Consider the following 12,497-nt stretch of genomic DNA (forward strand, 5'->3'; position numbering starts at 1 on the left):
GCTAGCTGCTACATTTCATGAGAAACAAACACCTGGGCTCACCCTGTCCATTGCCAAATTAGCTAGCTGCTACATTTCATGAGAAACAAACACCTGGGCTCACCCTGTCCATTGCCAAATTAGCTAGCTGCTACATTTCATGAGAAACAAACACCTGGGCTCACCCTGTCCATTGCCAAATTAGCTAGCTGCTACATTTCATGAGAAACAAACACCAGGGCTCACCCTGTCCATTGCCAAATTAGCTAGCTGCTACATTTCATGAGAAACAAACACCTGGGCTCACCCTGTCCATTGCCAAATTAGCTAGCTGCTACATTTCATGCAAAGTAGCTACAACATTTAGTCTTTGGCAAATAAAAGCTTCTTTAAATTAGTCACTTTTGAATAATTTTCGAGTAAACTCTCGACATATATATATCTGAAAATTGGCTAAAACTAAATTTCTGCCAGTGTGAGCCCTGCAACATCTAATGTAATTACCAATCACTTACAGTGCAATAGTGTTTTATCATAAGGGACACAGATTCATCAAGATATTCTATAATATGGCAGTTCAACATCCATATGATATATTGATCTTTTCCTTTAAATTCCTACAAATGGCTTTGCCACACCACCCCCACCCCCGCCAGGATTTGTGCCAGAGGGTAAAATGGTATGGTGCCATACCCAAATTTTTTTGCAGATTTTATTATTTTAAGTTCACTTTTTGACAAAATTAATTACTCTTATTATTATATGCTTTTCTTAATCCTATAACCCTAAAGGTAACCCATTTTATTTCTGGGGGAGATCCCCCCCCCCCCCACACAATACCCCCCGTTGAATGGTTGCATTCAACTACACAGCACCATACCCAAAACTTTATTTCTGGGGAGATCCCCCCCTCACAATACCCCCCCCCCCCCCGTTGACTGGTTGCATTCAACTACACAGCACCATACCCAAAACTTTATTTCTGGGCGAGATCCCCCCCACAATACCCCCCCCCCCCCGTTGACTGGTTGCATTCAACTACACAGCACCATACCCAAAACTTTATTTCTGGGGGAGATCCCCCCACACACACACAATACCCACCATTGACTGGTTGCATTCAACTACACAGCACCATACCCAAAACTTTATTTCTGGGGGAGGTCCCCCCCCCACAATACCCCCCTGTTGACTGGTTGCATCCAACTACACAGCACCATACCCAAAACTTTATTTCTGGGGGAGGTCCCCCCCCCCCCCACCACAATACCCCCTGTTGACTGGTTGCATTCAACTACACAGCACCATACCCAAAACTTTATTTCTGGGGGAAACACTGTCCCTATCCTACCAGCAACTAATTTTTCAATATTGGTAGCAGGTCAATAATATATCTTCGTTAGTGTCTTACTAAACAATGTAATTCACCTTTAATATAACAATCAGATTACCATTAAAAATGTAAAACACAACATGTTATGCAAAGGCTGCAATAGCCCATGAAATTTACCAGTTGTTTTCTTATTTTGACAAGTCTGATGTAAGATTTTGTAAAACGAGGTTCAGGATACATTGACTGGAATATTAGTACTACAAGTATGAGTGAGCGTAAACAGGCAATATTATTTGAGTGATATTTGCCACTGAAAAAAGGTGGGTGGTGCTAACCCCCTCTAAATCCATCCCTGGAAAAAGAATACTTAATATTTCTGCTAAAAACATTATTAACAGTCACTAAAAACAAAAGGCAGTAAAACAAATAAAATTTGTTTGCGATAGGATGCTTACAAGCTAATGTTCAGTTTATGAAATCAGACGCGTAACACACGTAACAAATTTATGTAACACACATAACACTATATTTTAATGATTTGGAAAACAAATATCGGCCGAACTGTTCAAAATTAGCGTCCATATCACCTAAACTTTTCAACCCGATGCCAAAAAAACCCCACAAACATTTGGCTTAATTCTACTGAGAAACATTGCAAAACCAGACTGCCTCCTCTCTCGTTTACATCAGAGCTGCCATCCTTGGGTCCCCCCTTTGGTTCTCTATATGGGTCTGTATCTTTCTGTTTGTCTTTTATAAGACCAGGCTCAAATATGTTGGCCAATTGTGTTACGAAATGTTCAACCATAGGCACAATGAACTTTCCAGACCATCTACCATAACACTAACTTGAACTAACACATGTACTAATGATGATATACACACTACATACACATATGTGTACATATCGTATTCATATTACATGTATTATCATTACCATCAATATTACTATGTATCTGATTTAATCATTTCGTGTTCTTATTACCTTGTCCAATGTATGCCATGCCATTTTATATGAACCATGTCTGATAATGAAATAAATGATTTGAATTGTTCTAAATATCTAGAGAACACTGTGCACACTGAATGTAATAAGCAGTTGATCAACAGTTTACCAATTATTACCTAGACAGTAACACACAGTCAACACCATGTATTGTTCCAAGAATAAGTGCATCAGAGGGCTAAAACAAAATAAAAATACTTATAATATAATTATGCATATTACAATGAACAAAATGGAAGATTTCAAATTCTTGTAAACATATTTGACACGGCTAGCTCTGAGTGAGCAAAATATTTCGCCAAATTGTCTATTAAACTTCAAAACTTGAAGAAATTAGTTATTTTCAAAAGAAATGTCAAATTATTACATGAAATTATTTTGCCAAATTAAAATAAAATTTGCCAACTGCTTTCAAAATTTGCAGTTGGTGAATTTGGTGAGTGCCAGAGCTAGCCGTGTTTGACAAGCCACTCACATTCAGCTTCTATTTCACTCCTCGGACATTCTCTGGACCACAGTTTAAAATATAAGTTAGCCTGACACTGATAATTATTGAGGCCATTTTGTATTTTCGTTGGGAATTTTAAGTTTTTGTATAAACTGTTGAGTATTTCATCCATCAGTAATATTCTTTCTGGCTACTGAATTATTTCAAAGTATATGTATTTGTCCACTGTGTTAAAAAATTCTACCACTTACAAATACATTTAAGTAAATCATATTGCACAATCGCAACCTGAAGGTCAGACAAGGGAAACAATTAAAACTGTTACAGCAACTCGTGGTAACAGAGCACGCACATAAAAGGTGGAATTTCATACATCGATGAATTAAGGGAGTTGGGGTTGGGGTTTTTTGTGGAGTAACTGGATGTGGCAAAAAAGAAAAGAAAAATGTAGTACCAGGTTTAGACATGTGGTAGCCAGAGGAAGAAATTAGTACGGTTGAGCCCTGTGATTATACAGTTTGCTGGAGTTTCATCAAATGAAATATCTTCCTTTCTTCCCCATCTCAGTTGTGTCAGTAGATTTTAATCAATGGCTTTTACTGAACAGAACCATGTCATGTGAATCACCATTCTCTTTCTGTGTCGGTTACACAACTTTAAATTCAAGCCAACTGCTAATGGGTTATGTGGTCAACAATATTTGGAAATTAATGGTTGCAAACTTAGGATCAGCTGATTTTTATTAACGTATTCCAAACATTCAAATTAAAAAAGCCATGTCATGGCCAAATCAGTTTGTTTAAAATAAATTTTGAATGTTATTGTAGTATACAACTCACCAGTTATGCAAATATAATTCATGTACAACAGCTGGTTACCTAGGTAACAAATCATCAGAACAGACTTCTGGTTAAGGTGTGTTCTCATTATGCGATTAGTCATACTGACTTGTCGCATGTGATCAAATTGTGCTGTAAGAAGACCTAAATCGGAATGACTTTAGTCTTTTATGCAAGTCATGTCGGAATTGTACCAATTATAACTTGATCTATTTCTCACAACAAATCGTAAGCTCTCAGCCAATCAAAACACATTAAAGTTCAACTGTTCAATTTTATCACCTTGTGGGCTATTTGTTTGTTTATTTATATACCTGTCAAAATGTCCGGATTTCATGGATCCACATAAAACCTATTATTGTCCAGATGTGCTCAATAATTGTTTTGTTACATAATACCATCAGTAAATTGTCTACGTTCATGTTTTCTTTATTTCAGTGGAAATTTGTATGCAGTTATATTTCCTGCAAAATATTTTTTAACTGACAAGCTTTGTTTGACGTCATGGGATCTTATGACGTAATGTCTTCCCATACACACGATTCATGTCGCTATGACAAATCACATACTACTAGTCGGTGCGACAAATTGGATAATGAAAACGCCACTTTACCTAAGATTTTGAAACACTGTCCAGTGTTTATGTGTCTGACATAAAGTAATTTTAATATTGGATCTAGAATGTGTAGTAAAAGGGAATAACAAGTGTTAGCTCTTTACTCAGGACATTATGTATATTAGTCCAAACTTAAAATAGGTATATTATACAATACTATATTACATTTATTGAATTTATTGTTCGTTATATTCCCTGTTGATGTATGTTTAATGAAAACATATCTAAAAGAGAAAAAACCACTACTGACACATAGGCCACATCTACAAAGCAGCAGCAAGGGATCTTTTACGTAAAGTTCCCCATAGACAAGACAGCATAAACATTGTCTGACAAATGAGCAATAAAAACCTAGATGGAGTGAATGGGAACTCTACTTACATGCCCATATCCACAAGGGTTCAGGCACACCCACCTCAGGTTTGGTCTCTGGCATTGTCAGTGGCCAACTCCGGGGCGGGAGGGCTAGATGGAGTGGCAAATAAGCCAGCTTTACATGTTTTTGTGTACACATGCTCTATCAAGGCCACCCAATGGAGGACAAACAATGGTTCCCATGTGCAATTGGCCTTTATATGGTGCCATGTTTGCACATGCATCTGTGTTTGTGTGTGTGTGTGCATGCCTGTCTGTCTGTATGGATGGACAGATATATGGATGAATGGATGGACAGATAGATGGATGAATAAATGTACAGACCGACTGAATGGGATGGAATGGATGGATAGATATATGGATGGGATGGATGTATGAGATGGATTGATGGTAACTGGATGGATGGTGATTGGGTGGATGGATGGTGATGGAGTGGATAGATGGATGGTGGGTGGATGGATGGTGATTGGGTGGATGGATGGTGACGGAGTAGATGGATGGATGGTGGATGGTGATTGGGTGGATGGAATGATGGATGCATGAATGGATGGATGATAGGATGGTTGGATGGATGGATGGATAGTGATTGGGTGCATGGATGGATGGTGACTCAGTAGATGGATGGATGGATGGATGGATGGATAGATGGGTGGATGGATGGATGGATGGGTGGATGGATGGTGACTGGGTGGATGGATGGATTAATGGATGGTGACTGGGTGGATGGATGGATGGATGATTGGGTGGTGACTGGGTAGATGGATGCATGCATGGACAGGGCATAAAATTTGAATTTTTCAGACAACCAATGTGTCGTTCGTGTGGTTTTAGTGTTTACACGAACAATTTTCTTCGGTAGTTCAGATACAAATGAAAAGGCTAATGGGCAACAATATTCAAACGATAATCTAAGTTGAGCGATTTTTGTAGTTTTTCTCCTATCATAAATACGAAAATATACTTTTTGTGTGCTTGGACTAACTTAAAAGCTAACCCAACCGACCCATAAAAAACAACCCTTGTCAAAATAGTTTTTGACCTTTTGTGGAAGATTTAAAAAAAAATATTTAACCAATTTCAATGTAGGCTTAAATAAGTATAATATTGATCTGTAGATGATATTTGTCAAACATTTTAAAACCTCAATATAATTTAACAAAAGAATATTATGACAGGCAAAATGGGTTTAAAACTAAATCAGTCTAACCGTAGCTGCACAGATACCTTCGCGTGAGCTAGATGAGGCTTTGTATTGGCATGCTTTGACAGTCACAAAGTTAATATTAGCGGTCATTTTGTTTTACACTAGGTACAGTCGCTAGAATGACATAGTGTTTGCTATTAATAGGCCCGCATCAGTCTTACTATAAGTGTTAAACTCCACAGAGAATCCGTAATTGGTCAACTTATTTTGGCTTGGAATAGCGGTGAGAGAGATTTTTAAGACAGCCGTCTATAATTTTTGTAACATATATTTTGTTTTCATCAGTGTCATTAAATTGCATCGGTATATAATATAATATCCTAAGAAACTACCCATAAAGGTTCTGTGACGTGCTTCAAACACCGAATATCATGACGTCAGGGCTGACAATTTCTGTAAACTTTCGTAAATTGTAAATATGTCGATGGTATGCTAACGCAGATAGCATTTTATAATGAAAGTAGACGGTGGTCGTGAAGGAAATAGCTGGACACGTTGAACGATGGAGAAAAAGCTGGTTAGAATATTACCATCAAGCACATATGACATACATCTAGGCCAGAGATTTTCGAATGCACACAGTTTTCCAAAACATTGATGATATTGGCCAACACACGTTGAGTGATTACAGCTTTTGCAATAATGATCCATTTATGTTGATATTCCATTGGTTTTGCATAATCTACAGACGCCAAATCTTACGCACTGCAATTTATTTTTCTTCCAACTGCTAAACGAAATTTGAAATAATTAAGTCATAGGAAATCCCGAATGTTTTTATGAGTGTAGTGTTTTACATTTAAAACATGTTTAAGAGAATAAAGAAAAGTAGGATATATGTTTATTTTGTTGGGTATATGGGGGGGGGGGGGGGGGGGGAAGACTTGCTGTGTCTGAAACTCAGGACAGTCCCTTTAATTTCTGAACAGCATATAATTTTGTGCACATAGCAAAATGATCAAAGGGAACATGCAACTATGTTACTAAACTTTTTCGAGACTTCTAAACACAGCGCCGATTTTGTTTTACCGCGGTACCGACTTTGTATCGACTGTGATGCTGATTTCAAATGGATACATTGTATCTTTCTCACACTGGCAATGTAGGCTTAGTTTCTTCCCAAAACAGTGATAATTTTAAAAAAAAAATTTGACAAACAATTACAGCTTTTGCACAAATGATCTATTATTTATGTTAATATTGGTTTTGCATAACCGACAGACGAACGACAAAATCGTTCATGCCAAATTTTATGCCCTGGATGGATAGGATGGATGGTGACTGGGTGGATGGATGGATGGATGGACGGCGATTAGGTGATTGGGTGGATGGATGGATGGTGACTGGATGGATGGTGATTGGGTGGGTGGATGGTGATTGGGTGGATGGGATGGATGGTGACTGAGTGGATGGATGGATGAATGGATGGCGACTCGGTGGATGGATGCATGCATGAATAGATGGTGACCGAGTGGATCGATGCATGGATGGATAGGATGGATGGTGCCTGGGTGGGTGGATGGATGGGTGGATGGATGGTGGCTGAGTGGGTGGATGGATGGATGGATGGATACATGTATGGATGGATGGATCACCACACCTCATTTAGCTAAGTACTCACCTCACCAAATGGAGTTTTCACATACTTCTCAGTCTGATTGTGCAGTATATCTGGATCAGCTAACCCAGTACCTGTAATGAGGCCAATCTGAAAACACGAGGACAGTTAGCAGTAACAATACATAGACAGCAACTAACTCGACTGTGCTATATATTAAACATTTTCTTTTTTTGTTATTGAGACATTTTAAAAAAGATTTTGTGGTAGTTATGTATTATGCAAAGTCTGGCATTTTTACTACCCCCTGCATTATTTTGAAACACTGAGGCCACCATTCATCTAAAATTACTCAATACTTGTCAACACTACCTAATTTTTGTTTTTCTCTCGTGACACGAAGTTACTAAATACTGAACATGATTTGCTGTTAATTTCTGTTGTACATAAAGTATGGATATTATTGAAGTTTAAATTTGTGAAACAGTGTTGAATTATTTCGAGGAATTTTGCCTGGATTAATTTTGGGATTTCTTTAATAAAAACAATAAAATTTCTTCCAGATACTTCCCAATAGGTGAACTATTAGAATAGGGATGTCACTGTTTCGTTGTTAACTATATGAATCGTGGAGTTCTTAAATCCAAATGTGTTTGTGATAAACCGAAACAGAGATATTATCCCCTAATTATCCCAAGCATTATATATAATAAAAAAAATTGGGGGGGGGGGGGGGGGGGGGTATCATGTACGGCCTAGCATCAGTTGATTCATAACCCATAACTACATGAACAGTATAAATGAGTTGTGCCACATATTGTGGTCCATTGATACACAAATAAACACAATCATATGACAAGAGGGATGGTGTCTATAGTCCTCCCCACAGGTAATCTAAGACGGACCCAGTAAATTGCTACGTTCGATTCAGACTATCCCACAGACAGGCAACACTCTTTTTTGTCCTAAAAAATTCCTGGCGTTGAGGGAGATGGAGGTCCGTTTGCGGGCGTCTCGCACATCGGCGCGTTGAGAGCATCCCTCGGTGTTGACGGAGGGTCCGGATGAGCTGGTCCTTTCGTCTTGGGCCGAGCCGGGGGCGGTGACGCAGAATGGACCGCCACTGGCGGTTGAGCCAGTTTTGTCTCCCCCCTGAGCCACTTCTGGCGCGCGTCTCTTCTTCCTCAGTCCTCTTTTCTTTCTCTTCTGCGAGTCCGAGTCGCCGTACACCAAAGTCACGGTTGCCCGTGAACCGGTGTACGCGACGCGAAACTCTAGCAGCATCCAAAGCTTGCAATCAAGCCCCCCCCCAGTGGGGGGGGGGGGGGCATGTCGTGAACACAGGCGACAGGGTCCAGCTTCATCAAGATCTGTATTTCAGCACATAGGCCGTCGGCTGAGCTGAAATATGTGCCTAGAAATATGATTTCGTTCCACTATTAGATGGACTAAAAAACAATTATGTTTTCATGTATATACATGTCTTACCTAATGGAATTCACTTGTTTCCAGCAAACAAACTTGCACAACTTTATAAAATTTGACTTTAAAGGTACCCTGTCGGGGTAAATTTTTAGGTATTTTTATGCAGATACGTGTCATCTTTGAACACTCATAACTTTGTTAATAATCATCTCATATTAAATAAATTGATATATTTGTGTTTGTCAGAGAACCATGTTACTATTTAGTAACTTCATTTAAGCACACAACCAATTTGAAGCATGTTAACGCATGTTTACGATTAAAAACAAAACAAAAATTCAATCATAATTTTCCAAACAGTAAAATGTTATTTACTTTTTGTTTTGAAAATGCTAATGTTTTCAAACAAATTGTGTATATTTCATCATTAATATGTATAATCTTCATAAAAAACTTGAAAAAATTGCAAGATGTTTAGTAAATCCTGCGTAAATCATGATAATGTAAATATAGTGCTATTTTTAGAAATAAAACAATTTGCTCGTATCCATTGGCATAACTAAACATATACAATTGCAAATTTTACATATATATTTATATTGTTCCTTTTCACAATGTACTTCATATTTTGTCATATATTTTTTATTATTTTAATAATTATCCAAATAGAAGCATGTCAAATTCTAAAAATAGCACCAATCTCTTCAAGATAATATGTAATATACAAAAAAAAAAAAAAAAACTTTCATTTTAAATATCATGATCACAACTGTCATTAGCAACACTTTTATCATAACATGATATCCTTATACATGTATATACTGGAACATTTTGTTTTAGAAATGATTAGCAAAAATTATCCATTGATTAGCAATTACTTATTTTGTATAGTATTACTTTTAGAATTGCATAGCGATCTCAAAGAATTACAAAGTGCCTACTCTAAAAACAATTTCTGCGGGAAACCCTGATTAGAACATTCTAATAAACATACTCATAATAGTGCAATATATAATCAGTCATTATCGTAATTAATCATCATTGTGTTGATAACACTTCATTGTCATCATCTTTTCCCAGGTATTTTTCCAGAGGGTAAAAATTATGGGTAAAACAAGTAAAATTGTGTACCCTCAAATTTCAGATTAATTGTTTTTTTATAATGTTAAACATTTTTTCACATTTTCCTGTATGACTCAGTGTCAGTGACATATATCAATGAAACAGTCTTAATCATCAAAGTATCATTAAATATCCAGTATCTCTCACCAATGTCACATATGATAAACAAAACAAAATAGAGCCTACCCTAAACAAAATTTCTGCAAGAAACCCTGCCATTTTCACACTTCATCATCATAATCAGCATCATCGTCATCATCATCATCACTGTGTCGATTAATTTCATGTCATCATCTTTCTTGTTTAAGCAGCTTTTGGAGCATTTACAAAAATCTGTACAAGCTAGTTTGATTGAATGGCATGAACATTTGGCAGTAGAGCATGTACCTGCTTTGCGTCTACAGTGTACATTCAAAAGAACAGCCTCTGGAGCTGGGTCTTTTGACATCCAGTAAATAAGCAGTTCATAATTTTTCACATTCCAGCCATGGTTAGTGGGTGATGGAGGGGAAATGAACTGCAGTAGTGCTCTTCTGTGAATGGCTGCCTGATAGTTGGATCTTTTGCAGTGTTGTCGCAAAGCATCTTGAGTTGGCGGCAAACTCATTTCTGATGATTTCGCCATACAAAAGATTTGATATCTAGCTTCATTTACGCTGGTAGATTTTGATTGTCCGTACAATTTACAGACAAATTGCTCAAGTACTGTGAAGACTGATTCACTCAAATCAAACTGCTCACCTAATGTTGAGAATGCTTCAATAAAGTCACTTGATGCAATAGTCAATTCAAAAGCTTTCTTCTTTCCTTTTCCATAAAAAGCACTTGTGGAATCACAACCTGTAAAGACGTGCATTCCAATAAGCGACTGGCATATTCTGGGTGATAATGTTGCTGAAATCTTCTGCAAATTGATGATCCGTGTTCGATTCTTGACACCTGTCATGATAGTGATGAATTGACTTAAGTGGGCTACTAGCACTGGTCTGAGAATCTGTGTCACTGGGTGAGAAATCTGATTCAAACTCACTTTCATTCATCCATGATACCATGGTATCTGCTGAAAGTGAGTCTACATAGACAATATCACACATATTCTGTCGACTTGGTGAATGAAAAATTAGCTGTGGGTAATCTTGTTTCAGTCGACGCTTCAGCTGATCACTTCTGAAAAATACAAGACATAAGATAATGAGCCAAAGTATTTATGTTTTTGATATGTCTTTTCTGAATAAATAATAAATACTAATTGAAACTAATCTAGTTATATGTTCTATGTAATGGGCCATTGCAAAATTTAACATTTTTAATATAATAATTATTGCAACTCAAAGTCACCAAAATTATGAATTCATGTTGTATTTTATATGTGTTCGGCATACTGTTTTTTAGTATGTCATAAGATAATAATTGAAATAAAACATTTCAAGTTCTATTTAATAGGTTGTGCAAATATCCTCATTATCATGTTATCTAATTGCATGTTCGATTTAGTGCAAGTCAGAATCTCCAAAATGTGAATTCATTCAATATGTTTAATTTATTGACATATTTTTCACAAAATAAGTAATAAATCCAAATTAAAATAAAATCTTGTTTCATGTTGTATGTAATGTGTTGGGCAAACTTATTTGTTTTCATGTTCATTTTTAATTCAGTTTCTGATTTATTGCAAGTCAATAATGACAACATTTTAAGTGAATGTGGGCATGACACTTTTTGTTTCTCTGTATCTGGGGCCTTAATTTCATCAAAATAACTGAATAGCTGAACTTTTAATTACTACTGCAATAATTTCAATTTAATACTGTGGAAGATTTTATTGAAAATGGCCCATTGCAGCATTTTGAAGACATGATATCTAAAACAACATAACAACCAGGTGGTTGAAATTGTCAGGAACTATTCACAGGACTACTGTTACAGGGTTTTTGGAAGATGAGTTGCACAGTTCATTAAAACAAAATACACATAAGGGCACAAAGCAATTATTTCTTAATTAATACTACATGTAAAACACCACAACAATAACAATTGACTACACAATTAATCTGTCACCTAGATACACAGCAATGTATATGTAATACTATCATGATACATATTATTAAATGCAATATGTATATAAGCATATTATATATATATATTTTATCATATTATTAAAAAAAAAAATAAGTTTGGGAGGGAGGCAACAAAAAAACAAAAACAACTACAGTAGTTTAGGCTGCTCAGTCTGAGTACTACAGGCAAACTACTTTACAAGCATCATAAGCTGGAGTCAGACCAAACCTTTACGGTCTTACTTAATTTTCCTGCCATTTGCATCGACCAAGTGGGAGGAGTTGTTACAAACCAACAAGCAGCCCTGATATGTGTGTAATTTTAAACCAGGCATTATCTGTGATAAGTTATCCCCTTAATAAATGTACTATGAAGTATTAAACCCCCTTCAGAATGTTACATGGGATGAGCCTCCCTACTATATTAGACAGAATGTACCACAATGATCAAGAGTTTAGATAGATTGCGTATATCTGTTACCTGTAACTTGATGGATCTACTCCTTCATGTTTCTGCACGTAGTGGTGGAATAGA

The 12,497-nt window shown here is 36.7% G+C and overlaps 1 protein-coding gene across 1 annotated transcript in view; it reads right to left on the minus strand.

The window, feature by feature from the left end:
- Nucleotides 1–12,497, minus strand: part of LOC121375897 (S-methyl-5'-thioadenosine phosphorylase-like) — a 57,004-nt gene that overhangs the window by 38,732 nt on the left and 5,775 nt on the right. The window contains exons 2-3 of the mRNA XM_041503587.1: nucleotides 7,422–7,508; nucleotides 2,438–2,496 (exon numbers count right to left, since the gene is read on the minus strand). Of these exons, the coding sequence (XP_041359521.1) occupies nucleotides 2,438–2,496; nucleotides 7,422–7,508 (146 nt within the window). The remainder of the gene's footprint in view (nucleotides 1–2,437; nucleotides 2,497–7,421; nucleotides 7,509–12,497) is intronic.

This window comes from Gigantopelta aegis, chromosome 6 (genome assembly GCF_016097555.1).
Source record: "Gigantopelta aegis isolate Gae_Host chromosome 6, Gae_host_genome, whole genome shotgun sequence".
Lineage (NCBI taxonomy): Eukaryota > Metazoa > Mollusca > Gastropoda > Neomphalida > Peltospiridae > Gigantopelta > Gigantopelta aegis.